Source organism: Neomonachus schauinslandi, chromosome 16, assembly GCF_002201575.2.
Source record: "Neomonachus schauinslandi chromosome 16, ASM220157v2, whole genome shotgun sequence".
Lineage (NCBI taxonomy): Eukaryota > Metazoa > Chordata > Mammalia > Carnivora > Phocidae > Neomonachus > Neomonachus schauinslandi.
The window spans coordinates 33,219,654-33,236,686 of record NC_058418.1 but is presented as its reverse complement, the minus strand read 5'-3'; the positions used below and the strand labels follow the sequence as shown (position 1 = coordinate 33,236,686).

Below are 17,033 nucleotides of genomic sequence, written 5' to 3'. Positions count from 1 at the left end.
GAATAGATAGAGGCATGAATAAACAATATGAGGAACAAAAAAAAAGAATGTTAAATTTAAAAATGGAGATTTTCAAAGATAGTACTATACTCCTTGTGCCAATACATTTGAAAACAAAATGGAAAAGTTCCTAAAAAAACAACTTACCAAATCTGCCTCAAGAAAAACAGTGGATAGTCTTAGAAACACTAAAAATAAAAATCAGTTAAGCAGCTGTTAGAAATTGCCCCACAAAGTAAACACCAGGCCCAGATAGTTTTCAGATGAGTTCTGCAAACATTCAGATAACAGACCATTTCTATCTCCCCAACTAATTCCACAAGGCCAGTAAAACTGATAAGGAACATACAAGAAAGGAAAATTACAAGCCAATCCAATTCATAAACACTGATGCCAAAAACCCTATACAAAACATTGGTGAATAGTAGTAGATAAGATGATAAAACATTAATCCCTGAAATTCAAGAGTAGCTTAATTTGAGAAAATCTTTAAGTTTTGTTAATCATGTTAACAAAGTAAAGAAGAAAAACCGTATGATTGTCTTAATTAATGCCAAAAAAATTATTTGATAAAATTCAATCCCAGATTTTGATTAAAACAAACAAAAGACCCTAGAAATAAAAGGGAGTTCATTAACCTAATAAGGAAATCTACTTAGCAATCTATACTATATATTATTCTAAATGAGGAAGTGTTAGAAGCCTTCCCTTTGCCCACTTTTACTGACCCTATTCAACTTTATACTGGAGGTCTTAGCCAGGGCTGTAAGACAAGAAAAAGAAGTGAAAGGCATAACAATTGTAAAGGAAGAAACAAAACTGTCATTGGCAGGTGATATGATTCTTTACATAGAAAACCCAAAAGAATCTAATGATAAATTATTACAAATAATAACAGTTTAGTAAGAAATGGTTAAAAAGCATAATAAAAGAAGATATCATTTAATTGCAACCAAAAAATGTAAGATACCTAGGAATAAATCCTATCAAAAGATGTGCAAGACCTTTATGGGGCAAATCATAAAATTTTACTGAAAAGTCTTAAATTGAGCTAATTATGACCTAAATTGAGTTAATTAATGACCTAATTAAATTGAGAGATACATTGTGCTTATGGATAAGAAGATTTAATATTATAAAGATGTTAATGTAGACACAAATTGAACTGTTGATGCAATGCAATTCTAATCCAAATCTTAGAAGGTTTTGTTGGTTGGTTGGTTGGTGGCAGTTGCCAAGTTGATTCTAAAATACATGAAAGTACAAATCAAAAATAGTTAAGAAATTCCTAAAGAAAAAGAATTACGTGGGAGCACTCGCCTTACTAAACAGTAAGACATCGCAAAGCTGTAATACTTAAGATTGTGTGGACTTTATCTATCACTTGATTGTGCTAGATAAAATGACCAGTGTAGCAGCAGAGAGATCTCAGAAACAGTCCCACCATGTACATCTGAGGTCACACTGGAGACCTGTGGAGAAACAAACAGTGCCATCACTGGGTATCCATGTGGGAAAAAGTGGGTCCATATGATGCACACAAAAAAAATTCCAGACAGATTGAGGACTCATGTGTGAAGAACAAAACTTTAAATATTTGAGAAGATGATATAGCAGAATAAATTGCTGATGTGGATCTAGGGAAAGGTTTCTTAAACAAGACACAAAGAGCCCTAACTTATAATATTAATACATTTTTGTTTCATTAAAACTAAAATTAAGACTTCTGCTTATTTGAAAACATCATAAAGAAATTAAAATAGAAAACAGCGTAGAAGATATTCACAATACATATAGTGAACAATATTCAGAATGTATTAAGAATTTCTACATCTCAATTAAAAAAAAAAAAGGCAAGCACCCCAATAGGAAAAAAGGACAAAAAGCATAAGCATTAACTCATACAGGCAATAAACACATGGGAAAAGATTTCCTCAACCTTATTAGTAATTAGGGAAATTCAACTTAGCAATGAGATATCACTTTATATCCATTGGATTGACCACAAATTATGGCTGACAGTAGTTAAGTGTTGGAGAGGACATACATGAGTCAGCAGGATCACCTTACATTGCTGGTATGAGTGTAAATTGGGCCAACCATCTTGGAAAACAATTTAGCATTATCTTCTAGAGCGAGGCATATCCTAACACATTCTCTGACCTAGAAATCCTATTCCTAAGTATATACACCCTAGAGAACCTCTAGCAGATAGCTTAGGCATACATACCTATGGATAAACTTGTTAAAGAGCAAGAGAATGAGAGGGTGGAACATGTTTCAGCTCCAGGGCTATAAGTTGGATGACATAAATAATCAAATTTCCTAAATGTTCCTTTCAAATTAAATAACTTAAAATGGAAATTTTTCAGTGGGGAAATTTATATTCATAGATTAGCTACATGTGGTAGAAATGCTGTCAGCCAATCTCAAAGATTATTGATTGGGTAATTTGACTTGCAGGAGGCAGTGGTTAATGAAATGCATTTCATTTAGATGAAAATTGAAAACCTCTTGCACACAAGCTGTTTCTTTAGGGGTTAGGAATATGATAAACATGACACTCTGTTTTAAAAACTTTTAGGAAAATAGGGGCACCTGGGTGGCTCAGTTAAGCGTCTGCTTTCGGCTCAGGTCATGATCCCAGGGTCCTGGGATCGAGCCCCACATCGGGCTCACCGCTCCGCGGGAAGCCTGCTTTTCCCTCTCCCACTCCCCCTGCTTGTGTTCCCTTCTCGCTGTGTCTCTCTCTGTCAAATAAATACATAAAATCTTAAAAAATAAAAATAAAAATAAAAACTTTTAGGAAAATAAAAACATTCTTTGGACGGTCTATTTAACAAAAAACCTGCAAATCCAACACAGATATCTGAAAATAAAACTGCCAAATAATAGCATGAAACTATTAAAGCCTTTCTGTCATTTTTAATCAAGCACAGTGACCTCTTTGGTATATAAATTGTAGATACATTTTTTCCAGAATGAGAGCATTATAATGTTCTCCAAGAAATTCTTGAACTTTTTTGCTCAGCAGAGAAGATATTTAAATGGCAAAAACCTAATTCAAACTTATAATCTTCCGCGTAGACGTCATACCGCTGCTGGGAAGCTTTCAGTGAGCATCGATAGTAATGAAAAATAATTCAAAGAAAACGCAGCAGGAACTACTAACAAAATTCCTGTTCAAGAGACTTTGTAGGATGTTGCATCTGTATCAAGTCGTACTATGCAGGGTGCAGAAATTATGACATATTTGCATTGGCAGACATCTTGCTTAACAGTTCAACAAACCAGTGGTTTGTAGCAGGCCACACTTGGAAAATGGGTGATACATAAATGAAATAGTACTTGATTTTTTGTTGTTGTTGTTGTTCTGTTAATTTCACAAGAGAAGAGGTTTTGAAATGTAGTAAAGCATGTTTAAACATCCTTTTCCAAATCTGCAACAGAACATCAAGACCTATTTCCCAGAGGGAAAAGCAACCAAGTGATTTAGAAATCCAACCATCACTATCCCCTAGGATGAAACTTTCAAACTACTCAGAAGTTTTCAACACCCCAGGTTTTGAGCTTGAGGGGCAGGCCCATGAATAATTAAGGGCAATCATCAGCAGAGTGAAAAAAATCTCTCCATGATTTTGGAGTCCTCAGTCAATCCGAATAACCAGAACTATCTGCCAGTTTCCTGAACTTGCTGCAACTTCAGATGTCCTTTAACTGAGAGTTAGGGTTTTCTCACTTCATAAAAATAAAGAGTAAAAATAGAAAGTGACGCGTTGGGAAACTACATGTGTTTCTTGTTGTCATAATCTTGGATATGCAGCCCATGGTGTAATATTGCAAATGAATTTCCTCTCCAAGATACAAAACTATTATTATTATTATTAACATTATTATTTATCATTATTATTAACCTTAAAGAATTAAATAGTTATTTACAAAATGGTGATGGGTCCTTTAAAAGTTTACCTAAAGTTGATGGGTCTGCATTAAGTGACCCAGAGAGGCTGAAGATTTGAGGCCCTCTGTTCACACAGTCTGCTGGGCCCCTGCAAGATTCTGAGCCTTTATCATTATCAAGTTATGCTAGATCGTGCCTGTTAAGAGTGAATGTTTTTCTGGTGGCCTCCACTTGGCTTCTTTTTAGGCAGGAATTAAAGAGGAATTGGGAGAGAGCTGGGGTCTTGTACATTACCCTCAGCATCTCCACTCTCAAAGAGCAGCCCCTGTCTTTGCCCTAATCACCGCTTCTGCTTCAGTCCCCTATCAGGCAGCACAAGGTCCAGGCTGAGAAATGCAGACTTGGACACAGCTCACAATCCTGGAGTTGGAGGGATCTGGGTTGGAGTCCTGCCCCGGCCACTTTCCAGATGTGTGGCTGTAGGGAAGTGACTTTCCCACTCTGAGCCACCGTGTTCCCATGGGGAAAGCTCACGTAATTCATTCATCCTGGCGGGGTGTTTGTGCATCGTGAACGAGAAAACACATGTGAGTGTTTTGACACCTGCGATGTGTACCAGACTGAAGGGTCAACTCCCGTATCTCCCACTGCCCCAAATCGTTCCCATTCTGTTCTCCAGCAGAAGCCAACCATTGCTCGGTGTTAAAGGTGATGGATTATTGTGAGGCACGCAGGATGTCAGGGGAATCTCGAGGGGAAAGAGATGGCGACTCCTTCCTGAGTCAGGCTTCACTTCTAACCAGCCATCTTTCCTTCCATCAGCCATTCACCTACCCGTCCAATAAATATCTTTCACGCGACTGAGCCAGCAAGCAACCTGTGAGCCCTCTGATTCCATGGAGTTACCTCTTACCACGATGTTGCCAACACTTCTCTCGGGTCCTGGCATTTGTGCTGAAACCAAAGCTGCTAACGGTGGCCAGAGTGCACATCCCATCTGGCCCCGTGGTTTGGTAGAGCCAGTCTGGTGGCTTCACTTGGACCTGGAAGCTGAAACGCTAAGGGAAACTGAGCCCCAGAAAACCACACCAGGAGTGTCAGAATGTTCATGGGGATCGAAAAAACCAAACCAGCTTAGTCGTGGGCTTCCTCCATCCAGTCTGACAAAGTCGTGTAGACACAGGGCGGGTGCTGAAGAGGTAGACAGACCACGGCCACATGGACAGGGCTTTGTGATCTAGCAAAAGGGATGTCTTCTTGGCCAGGCCTGGGGAAAGCCAGGCTTCCAGAAGAGCCCTGCCAAGCTTAGGAAACAAGCAGGCTTTTCATCCTGGCTCCTCCTAGGTCTCCATGTCTAGACGTTTCCTTGGTGACACCATGGTAACGATGATGCCACAATGGAACATTCTTCCCAAGGTGGTAGAAGGAATCCCTCTGTTGAGCTCTGCTGTGTAAGGTCAGAGTGAGTTCATTTCTCCTTTGGCAGTAGCAGTTCACAGAAGACTCTGAGAGCCATCCAGACAAGAAATATCCAGTGTCATGAGTGGAACATGGTGACTGAGAACGGCTATTGTGCATTGTTTGAGGCAAGGGTGGGCCTGGTGGTATGGTGGATGATGAGACATGCGTGGGCTTTGAACTCAGACTCCCATTCAAATTCCAGCTCTACCACTTGGCAGTCGTGTGACCTCGGGCAGGCTTCTCAGTGTCTGAATGTCAGTTTCTGGATCTGTAAAACGGGGAGAGTGATCTTGTCTACCTCACAGGGTTATTGTGCAAATTAACTGAGCTAAATGTTGGGCGGTTACTATGTAAAAGTACAAGCTCTCAGTAGTTAAAAGAAATCCCAGCATTATTTAAGCCCTTCCGAGGGTAGTAGGATGGGCAAAACTGGGGGTGAGCTTGCACTAAACCCTGCTTTTCCTTTCAGCAGCATTTTATGGCTACAGAGTTAAGAAAAGGGTCGAATTCCATGAGTTAAAAAACAACCTTTTCTGAACCCCAAACTCTGGGGAGCCCGGGGACCTTGGCTGGATCCAGGAGAAAACTGACAAGCTCGGGCTACCTCCTCTCCGTGGGCCACCTTACCAATCCTAAGAATATCAGCGCTGGGCAGCTGATCCCGGAGCTCTTCACTGCACGGAACCAAGCAATTGGGACGTGACAGGTCTGTTTCCCATGTCTTGGAAGCTTCATCAGGGGAAAGGAAAGAGGCAGGGCATCCGATGCCAGGGGTGGAATAGGGAATCGCCACTTTGGGGAGGAGAGGAAAAGCCTGTGCCTTTGGATGTTGTGTTTTCACAGCTGCCCATGGTGTCCGCTGCAGTTTGCTTTGGGGATGGCAGAGATGCAAGGGATGCTCTTAGTCCTGCTCTATGTCTCTCACTCTTCTGCCAGTGAGTGTGCTTCTTTCTTCCATAAGGACTTCAGCGGCTCGTGTCACATGGCAGGGGGAATTGTCCAGGAAAAGGCCCTTGATGTCCAGAGAGGGACCCAGGGAGAAGATGACTCACAGTGCTCTGCATGGGTGGTGGGATCAGGCAATGAAGGGGAACATGAGGCGTGGATGTAGGCGACTGGCTTCAGCAGTCTGATGTCAGCTGATCCTCCAGTGAGAGTGTCTTTAGGAAGGTAAGCCTTAGGCTACTGAAAGGCCTCTTCAGAACGCCCCCCTGCTCTTCCTGGGGCTCATCCCCCAGGCAGCATCAGGTGGCCGATGTCCCCCCCATGCCTGGAGGGGGCGGCCTGCGGTGAGTCTGGTACACTTGGGAACCACACCCTCCCTGTGTTTCTACTTCAGCATTGTTGTTCCGATGAAAGCTTTTCTCTTTAAACCAAAAGACTGTATTGCTAAACTGACCCTCAATTGCAGGGCTGGACCCAGGAGCAAGGAGGTACCTTGGAGCCTGCTGGGGCCTCAGTCCTTCCCTGACCTCCAGGTTGTCCAGGACTAAGATTCCAGCCTAGAAAGGGGCAGGTGGAGAGGGGGCACCTGACTCAAGCAAGCTCTGTCATATCTGGCTGCCACCCCAGCTGGCTCTGTCCTATCTTCCCAGAGTTAGATGGGAGACATGACAGAGCATCCAATTCCCTCCACCCCCCCCCACACACACATCAAGGGGAGAACCCCCTACCTTCCTAGCCTACTCCATCTCCTTGCAGCCCCAAAGAGACCAAGGGATGCCCACAAAACACAAAGCACCTCTCCTCCCTCTTTAAAAGCCTCAGGCAAGTGACCCAGGGCAAACATTTCATCTCTGGGTCAGATTTCCTCATTATATCCAAGGGTTTTATAATGTCAAATAAACTAGCCAACTAGAGCTTTGAGAAAGCAAAAGTCATCACCCACCTGTAGGTTCTTGTTGGGTTGGTAAGATTCATACCTTTTCACTAGAGATTGCAATATCCCATGAATTGAATAAACGGCTGAAAATGTAGCCACCAATGATCTGACCCATAGTTGGCTAGTGGTGCCCACCATGTCACACCCATCATCCAGGGCCACCAATTTAGAAACAAATACTGAGTACTTGTGGTTTGGGATTTATAAACAGCAACCAGAGTAGTGGTTTACAATTAAAAAAAAAATCCTTTTTGGGTTTAGCATTATCAGTCATGAGGATACAATTTGCAAAGCACCTTCCCATAACCTCACCTCATGTGATCTGTACAACTCCAAGAGGTGTGTTACCATGCATTTCAAAAGAGGAAACTGAGGGGCGCCTGGGTGGCTCAGTCGGTTAAGCGGCTGCCTTAGGCTCAGGTCATGATCCCAGGGTCCTGGGATGGAGCCCCGCATCAGGCTCTCTGCTCCGCGGGAAGCCTGTTTCTCCCTCTCCCTCTGCCTCTCTCTCTGCCTACTTGTACTCTCTCTCTATCTCTCTGTCAAATAAATAAATAAAATCTTAAAAAAAAAGAGGAAACTGAGGCCCAGATAAGTGAAGTGGCTTGTCCCAGGTCTCAGAGCATAGGGGCCAACTGTATCTGGGACACTGCATCCAGGGCTCTCCCAAAACACTAGTGGCTCTCAACCCTGAATACACATTAGAAACTACCTGGGGAGGCTGTTTCAAATGCCAGTGCCCAGGCCCCATCCCCAGGGGCCTGGGAAGTGCTGGGCAGCACATGAATGAAATATGCAGGCAGGTTGAGAATCCCTGCACTCCACTCTACATACTGAGGACAAGATAGGCACCTCTAGGTCCAATAAGGAGGTTGGGCTCGGGGACTCTTGGGACAGGGCATATGGCATGGGAGGGAGGACACAGGGCGGGGAGGAAGTCAGCAGCCAAGGAGAGCAAAGCGCCCCATGTGTATGCCATTCCATAATGGTGCCTGGAGAGCAGGAGGCTTGGCTCACCCAGCCTGGGACTTTGTGCTTCAAGGGTCCTGCCTGCTCTATCACAGTTACACTCTCCATGATTCTAAGAATATGGACCACTTTTTTAAATACAGGGCAATACAGCATCTCGGGTGAAACCAGACCTGGCAGGGGGAGAATATTATTTAAAACTTTAGTCCACATTTAACTCTCATTTGAAACAAAGTCCAGACTCCCCAAGAGACTGCCCAGTTGGAGGCAACTCACTTGAGGGCTTGGGAAGTCAAAGGCCAAGCCGGCCTGAATGGGCCAGATACAGCCTCCATCTGGTGGGGCCTTTTAACCCCTTGATGACAAGACCTCAGGAAGTGCTTGATATGGCAAAACACTTTTGTTCATTCACCAGGTGATTTATTGAGCACTTACTGCGGGTTAGTACCATAAGTGTACTCGCTTGCCAGTGGACCCCTAGAGGTCTGGCGAGCAAAACAGACATGGGGGAGCCACGCATGCCAACTGCTCAGGAAGGGAACAGCACAGGCAAATCTGAGGATGTGAAATGTGGCTAGAACGGAGACTGTGAGGGGTTGAAGGTGTATGGAGTTTGAATTCTGGCCCTGTATCCTACCAGCTGTGTAATCTGGACAGTGCTTACCAGCTCTAGAACTCAATTTTCTCATCCGCAAATGGAGAATGACAGTGTCCGCCTCCAGTTGAGTTGGAGGAATTATATGAAGTAGTAAATATCAGCAGTGTTCAAACTTTTTGGTCTCGGGACTCCTTTATACTCTTAAAAATTATTGAGGACCCCCACAAAGAATTTTTGTTATGAGGCTGTATCTTCCCATCTTTACCATATTAGCAATTAAAAACTGGGACAATTGTAAAACACAAGAATACACAGGTTCACATGTGTTATTAGCCGTGAGAGTGATGACATCATGCAGCCTCTGGGAAAGCCCACTGCACGCTAGTGAGAGAATGAGGGTGAGAAAAACAAATACAGTCTTAGTGTTCTTATGAGAACGGTTTACATCTTGCAGACCCTGCAAAGGGTCTTGACTCCCAGGGTGCCAGACCATGTCAAGGACCACTGATGTACGTAGTTTTCAGATACTGCCGCAAGTGGGCTGCTAAGTGCCCCATAGAGGAGAGTGATTATCGATAGCCTAAGGTTATTTTTAGACTCAAAGATGTCATCAAGCATCTTATATGGAGAAGAAGACCCACTAGGAAGAGAAACGAGGGGGCGGTGGCAGAGTTAGTGGCGACCAAGATGGAGAGCCAGAAGGAGTGGGGAACCAGCAGGAGAGGGGGTCCTGAGGTCTGATCTTTGCCCCAATGGTGAGGCCCCCACACACCTTCCCTGCAGGTTGTGGCATTCAGAAAACCAACGTTATGGAAATTTCCGAGGAAGGTTTGGTCAACGACAAGGAATTCCCATGGGTGGTGTCGCTGCAGGATTCCCAGTACACCCACCTGGCTTTTGGCAGCATCCTTAGTGAGTTCTGGATCATCAGCATCGCATCCGTCTTGCAGAACAGGCCAGTACCCCTGCCTTTGGGACTTACCCAGCCCCCTGGGGGTGGGGGTGGAGGGACCTTTTCCTGCTCATCTTGGGGAGGCCTGGAAGGTGGATTCCTGGTAACAGGGCAACAGGGCTTTTTACTGGCTCGGTGCTTGCTCTGCCAGGACTCTTGGGAGTCTTAAAATCACCAGTTGCCAAAGTCATGCTGTCCAATGTGTTCTCTGCGGTGGGGACTACAAGGTGAAATGATTGTTCCTCCATCTTCTGCAGGAAGGATATCCATCCCCATTTTACTGCAATCACAGGCACTGACTCCTGATACTAGAGGTCCTTACTCTAGTCTTGTTAAGTGAATTGATAGGAGCCTGTACCTTAAAATACTTAACCTCAAGCCTTAACAACGTGTCTGTGACAAATATGTGTACACAGAGAAAAGACTTGAAGGAAATACGCAAACACTTTAAGAGCACTTATCTCTGGATGCTCAGAATGCACATGACTTCTATTTTCATCTTTGAACTTCTCTATTCCTCAAATTCTATACAGTAAATATGCATTCTTGTAAAACAGGGGAAAAAACTCCAAATATTATTAAAGGAATAATTTTTTTTGGTAAAACATCTTACTTTTTGACCCAATGATTTCACTTTTGAGAATCAACATTAAGGAAGTAACTTCAACCACTGGAAAAGTTTTATGCACAAAGTTCATAGGATGGTTTGTTACACACAAAACACTGGAAATGTAATGTCCAATTATCATAGATAAATAAATCAGTTAATCTTTCATATGTATAGCATATAATACATAGTATATAATATGTATAATTACATACATATCTCTATATATACTGTTTACATGCCTTATATGTGTATAAATGTATATACACAAAGTATGGGGGGAGAGATTATAATTACTATACTTGGCTAAATAATAGTATAAACCCTTAATGGAATATTGTACAGCTGCTGAATTTTTCACACCTATGATTTATATTATTTGAAAATACATGCATTTATTTTTTTGAAAATACCTGCATTTAAGTGAAAATACATATACATAGTATAATGTTCAGGAGGAACCAAAGGGTATACAAGGAAAAGCAACTCCTTCTTTCCCCTGGCCTTCAGAGACTAACTCCCTCCCTTAAGCCATAGTCACATCATCGGTTTCTTGAATATTCTTCCTTAATTAATGCATTTATGGATATCTATATAACTATAGGTTTATCTATATTGATTCTTACATCTATTGACAGAGAAAGAATTTTCCTTCCCCCTGTATTAATCTGCTAGAACTGCCATATCAAAATGCCACAGACAGGGTGGCTTAGACAAGAGAAATTTCTTACCATTTGGGAGGCCGGAAGTCCAAGATCGAGTCCAAGATCAGCAGGACTGGTTTCTCCTGAAGACTCTCTCTTTGGCTTGCAGACCACTGCCTTCTTGCTGTGTCTTCACATGGCCCTTCCTCGGTGCGTGTACTCCTGGTGTCTCTGCTTCCTCTTATAAGGACACCAGACCTATTGGATTAGAGCCCCACACTTAGGAGCCCATTTAAACTTAATTACCTCCTTAAAGGCTCTCTGTCCAAATACGGCCACATTTGGGGCTAGGACTTCACCTACAAATTTGGCAGGACACAGCTCAGTCTATAACAACCCCAATACAGCTGGTAGCACACCAACACAGTGTTACACTCGTAGCCTTTTTCACTCTATCAGGAATGTTGAGCCATCTTTTCTTACCGTTACATGGAGAGCTCCCACATTTATCAGCTGCGCAGTATCCCAAGATGGATCTACTATAATTGCAGAGTCCTCTATTAATGGAAATTTGGGTTGCTTCCGATCTTTTATTAGTACCAAAAAAAATGCTGCAGTAGATACACTTGTACATATGTTATTTCATACGCATGCAATATACTGTAGCATGAATAACACAGGAGTGGAAAGACTGGGCCAAATATTGGTAGCTGTTGCCAACTAGCCTTCCAGAAAGCTTCTGCTTTCCATGGAGTGTTTTCATTATTGCTATTTTCTATCTGGTCTGTTTTGGTTTTGATTTTCCCTTTGCCTCAGGGCTTTATTAAAGACAGAGTTTTAAAATACCCAGGTAGAGGGGTGTTTTGTCTGTTTTGTTTTCTGGCATTATTGAATTTTGAGTTATACTACATGGTGATCTGATCTATTTAGGAATTTGTTGGGGTTGTCCTTGTGGTCTACTATATGTGATCCATGTGAATATTTTCTGCAGTTAAAATTCAAATTTCATTCTCTGTCTTTGGGTACAATTTAATATATAAAATTGGGGGAGGTAATCTCCTTGATCTGTCCTAGGCTGCTAAAGGTAAGTGAAAATCTGTCATGAACAAGCGTCTGGCTTTTTCTATTTCCTGGAGTGTTCCCTTTGTGAACATTATGTCATGTGTTACAGATGTTTATGACTATGATGTTTTCACCGTAGACTGAATTCTTTCTCATCAGTAAGAGACTCTCTGTCTTACTTTGTGCTCTTCTCTTCTGAACTGATGGTCAGAATGAAACTCCTGCTTCTTGTTTTCATTTTAGGTTATGTTTTCTGCTTTTGTTGTTTCTGGTTTTTCTTTTCACTCTATCACCTTTGCTAATTTGCATACTGTATGTCTCTTCTGACAAATTTGGGAAGTTTGAGTTTTTGTTCTGGCGTTCATCTTAAGAGTTATAATTTCATGGGAGACGACTACATCCTCAGTTTCTTTCTGGACTGTCCTCTTAGACTCTGCTGTAGTTCTTTGGGTGATTCCCAAGACGAGAAAGGGAAAACACCCAAAAGGAACTCCATCATTATTAAAATCGGAATTTCTCTGAAGAGTATTTACAGAGTAGGTAATATGAAAAGATGTTTATGTTAAACTGTTAAGTGCTAAAATCAAGAGTCAAGATTACATCTTGGGGGTAACAATGACTATGTAAAAAAAAAAAACATGGAAAAAGCATGAAAAAAAAAGATAATCAGCCATAACTTAACAGATTATCTTTGGGTGGTGGGACAAATGATGTTCAGATAGAGGATCCCCAAGATGCTGTGGGCTCACAAAGGAGGACACAAGAGTAGGGGTTCAGAAAAGATTTCCTAGGCACTGGGTCCAAAGGGGTCAGTAAAAATTAGCCCAGGAAAAATGAGTTGGATGAGTATTCCAAGCAAAAAAAAGTAAATACGGAAACAGGGAAGGGTGACTCTTCCATCGTGCCTTGGCTTCTCAAGATTCCCTTGCTCACTCTCTCTCTCTAGGAAGGACGTCATCGTTATAGTTGGTATAGCTAAGATGGATGCCAAAGTGATTGCTCATGAAGAGTATCCAGTCAATACCATCATCATCCATGAGGATTTTGATAATAAAACCATGACAAATAACATAGCCCTCCTGAAGACAGACACGCCGATAGGGTTCAACAATCTGATCCAGCCCATCTGCTTCCTCGACAGAAACCTGAATATGCCCCCAGCCTTGAGGAACTGCTGGGTGGCAGGATGGAATCCCACATCTGCAGTTAATGCCTGCCTTCTCCTAGAGGAGGCTGTGTGTGTGCTAGTGGAGGGGGTGACTTGGATGAACCATTCTAGGGCTTATCTTAATAATTCAGGTTGCTCAAGATTCTGGAGTTGGGCTGGAAACTTCATGTAATCAGTCAAGATTTGTAATGCTTGCCTTTTCTGTGGCCATTCTTACATTTGGTCCTTTTTCTTCTAGTCCTACAGCAAAATTAGAAGTACGTAGGCAGCAAACAGCCTGAGATGAGTGCAAAGTTTTGGGGGGGCCAGGGGAGATTATTCCCTGAACTGGAGCTGATTATCCTGTTGGCTAAGCCATCCTTGTTTTCTTTTGTTCTGGGGAAATGAACAAGGAAATGTATTCTCCGTAGATGTGGAAGAAGGGTAGAATATGTTCTTGATTTTCACATTCAAGTTCAAAGCAAATTCTAATTTCTATAAGGAAAAGGGGTTTATCAGAGCATTTTCTACTCGTTCCCATCTGGATATGTGAGCTGTAGTTGAGTTGACATACAGGCAATGTATTCTTATTAATAATTCTTGGCTCTCTGTTGCATGGTCCAGACAGGAAATCACATGACGATGAGTATCCTGAGGAAAATCTCCGTGAAAGACATCGACCTGTGTCCCTTACACAAAATCAAGAAAACAGGATGTGGCAATCACATACAGCAGGAAACCGATGCTGTCTGCTTGGTAAGAACATGATGGAATAAAAGCTAAAGGCTGAGAGTAAGCAGTGGTCACTTCAAGGGAGGTGGGAGAAGGGAGACTCTCCCTCATTGCATGGTGAACTCCATGAGGGACTGGCAGGGACTGGCACTTGGGATTCATGGCTGTCTCCAGCACTTGGCAGACAGTAGATGCTCAATAAAAATCTACTGAATGGACTAAACAGTCACCATTTTCAATGTGACATGATTAAGCATGTCTAAGTCATAGATGTTTCTCACTGGCTAAAAGTTTGAAAGTGTGAGTCCAAACCATGCATGCAGATATACAGGGTGGGGTCACTGTATTCAGCTTCTATGGAACCTAGACTCTGATGCTATTGCTCATCAGTTATTGAAGTTTTTTTCTGTAAGAAGCCCTGCCCTTCATCCAGATGAGGGCTGTATAGATGTGGTTGTTCTACTGCCTCAGCAAAATGGATGGAATTCACAAACCATTGGCCCAGGCTCCCTCATGTCCATACCCAGAGGAGGTGTGGTTTACAGAGGTCACACAGTTAATGTTACAGTAAGGATGAGAACATAGGTCCACCAGATTTCTAGGCAGTTTCTTTCTTCTACACCAAAATTTCTAAAGTGCTGATCATCTATTCTCCTTCAAGTAACTTTCAGGATTCCCTGGTGGGGAAATTTTTTTTTCCAGATGATCTAAGGAAAGCATTTTAGAGAAAGGGGACAATTCTTTCTAAAAGTAATTTTATTGCAAATGCGTGAAGGACTGCCTTTCATTAGGCAGTAAGTTTGCCTTTCCAAAGTTGGTTCAACATTTATTGAGTGCCTACTTTGTTGTTGTTGTTTTTTAAGATTTTATTTATTTACGGGCGCCTGGGTGGCTCAGTTGGTTAAGCGACTGCCTTTGGCTCAGGTCATGATCCTGGAGTCCCCGGATCGAGTCCCACATAGGGCTCCCTGCGCAGCAGGGAGTCTGCTTCTCCCTCTGGCCCTCCCCCCTCTCATGCTCTCTATCTCATTCTCTCTCTCAAATAAATAAATAAAATCTTTAAAAAAAAAGATTTTATTTATTTACTTATTTGAGAGAGAGAGAGTGAGCAAAAGAGAAAGAGCGAGCATAAGTGAGGGCGGGGGAGGGGGCAGAGGCAGAGGGAGCAGCAGACTCCCCGCTGAGCAAGGAGCCTGACTCGGGGCTAGATCCCAAGACTCTGGGATCTTAACACTTAACTGACTGAGCCACCCACGCGCCCCTGAGTGCCTACTTTGTACTGGACTCTCTACCAGGTGGAAGACTAACAACTTTTTAAAGTAGATAATGTGTTAAAATACAGTAGAAAACATAGCTATTTATCAAATCCTGCTATCAGCCATTCCATCGATCCAGCACCTTATTTCATCAAACCTAAGATGCTGTCAGTTGTAGAATGCACCATTATTTAATGGAATATCAAGAGAGAGAAAATGCTGCCAGTTGAACTCTGACATCAACCAATTAAAAGACACATCTCATTCCAAAGATGTTCATTTTTCAAGAGCATCTTAGATTCAAAGGAATATGGTAAGCTGCTCATACTCTAAATGATTACCTCTTTAAATCTAACTGCAAAGTTCAGATTGGTGTTTATCTATTGGTTTTTACCTGGAGCACCCCCGCAGTCAGTCCTTTGTTTTTGAACTGTGCTTGCAAACTGGCTCAGACAGACAAACAGTGACTTGTCTACCTAGGATCCTTTTCTCTCAGAAGAGTGTTCTAGGGTCCAGAGATCCTCAAAGTCATTCAAATATGTAGATGGTAGTAGAATAAACCACCCAAGTCCAGTATCTGTTTAATGGGTCCCCAGAAACCCAACCCAAAGCAGAATCACTCTGAATTCACCTCTTCCCTTTTCCCCACAACTGTTAGGGCTTTCGTTCAATGTCAAGGTTGAGGATCACACAAAGAAAGAGCCCCTCTAAGCTGGGGCTGCTCCTCTGGGAGATGAGGTGGGGCTGCTCCAGAGGCGCCCCTGTACTACTTCTCTCAGCTGCTTGGGCTTCAGAAGTCCTGTCCCACAGGTTATGAGGAAGAGAAAAGCAGTGTATTCTACCCCCGGGGTGGAACGGCGACATGCAAAACCATGCCACAGCCGGGCAGGTCTGCTACACAGTCATTCATCAAACCATTTGTCCTAAATTGCATCGTTTTTCTTCTTCAAGCTATGAAACCACAGTTAAAGTAAACTGGAGGCGGGACTGGTGACAGGAGGGGCGACCAGGCCATGCTTGGCCCGAGAGCCTCTCTGCCCCAAGCAGACATGATCGGGTGCAGACGGGAGCCGGTTCAACAGTCCTTCTCACTGCTAGCCAGGACTTGGGATGAAATCTCTTCCCTCTGCTCCATGGCACCCTGCGACAGCAAGAGCAATGTGGGCTTGCCCTGTCCTTCTACAGAGGCAGACCACGCAAATCAAAGGGGCTGTCTAGCCTTTGAATGACAACCCCTCTTGGGGCAAAATGGACCACGGGGCTGGAGTGGGGGGTCAGGTATTCCCTTAAGGGGAGGCTTGCGGTGGGGCAGGTAAGATAAATTATACCTGGCAGTTGTCTTGTTACTATTCCCGTATTTCTCAGCTTTCCACCTAAAACTGATGGCCTTTTCTAGACACGAGGATAATGGTAACTAATTCTATATTTAATGCAGACTGTATGCCAGGCACTGTGTTAGGAGCTCTGCATGAGGTACAGGCACTTTAACTCGGAGACCAGTAGGTGACTCACCAGGGTCACGTATGTGGGGAAGGGGGCCAAGCTTCCAGGCACTCCCTTGAAGGGAGATAGGGTCTGTGTGGCAGAATCGCAGAGTGGCAGAGGACTTCCTGTGGGAGCATGGGCAGGGCTGATGAGCAGGGGACCCAGAAAGGCAGTCGTCAGGGTGGCCAGGTTGTGAAGCTGCCCAGCCAGTGCTCCCAGGGAAGTGTGACTCTGACCTCCGCAGGAGTGTGCGGAGGAGGGAGCAGATTAAATGAAGGATGGAAACAAAGCAGAGAGGAGAAGGAAAAATGGGAGCATTCCAGGCCAGAAAGGCGGA

The 17,033-nt window shown here is 43.3% G+C and overlaps 1 protein-coding gene across 1 annotated transcript in view; it reads left to right on the top strand.

Moving 5' to 3' along the window:
• Positions 1–6,208: 6,208 nt before the first annotated feature.
• Positions 6,209–17,033, top strand: part of PRSS54 (serine protease 54) — a 12,074-nt gene continuing 1,249 nt past the window's right edge. Inside the window, 5 exon segments of the mRNA XM_021704302.2 lie at positions 6,209–6,247; positions 6,249–6,297; positions 9,595–9,766; positions 13,023–13,281; positions 13,848–13,979. Coding sequence (XP_021559977.2) covers positions 6,212–6,247; positions 6,249–6,297; positions 9,595–9,766; positions 13,023–13,281; positions 13,848–13,979 — 648 coding nt within the window. The 5' untranslated portion in view covers positions 6,209–6,211.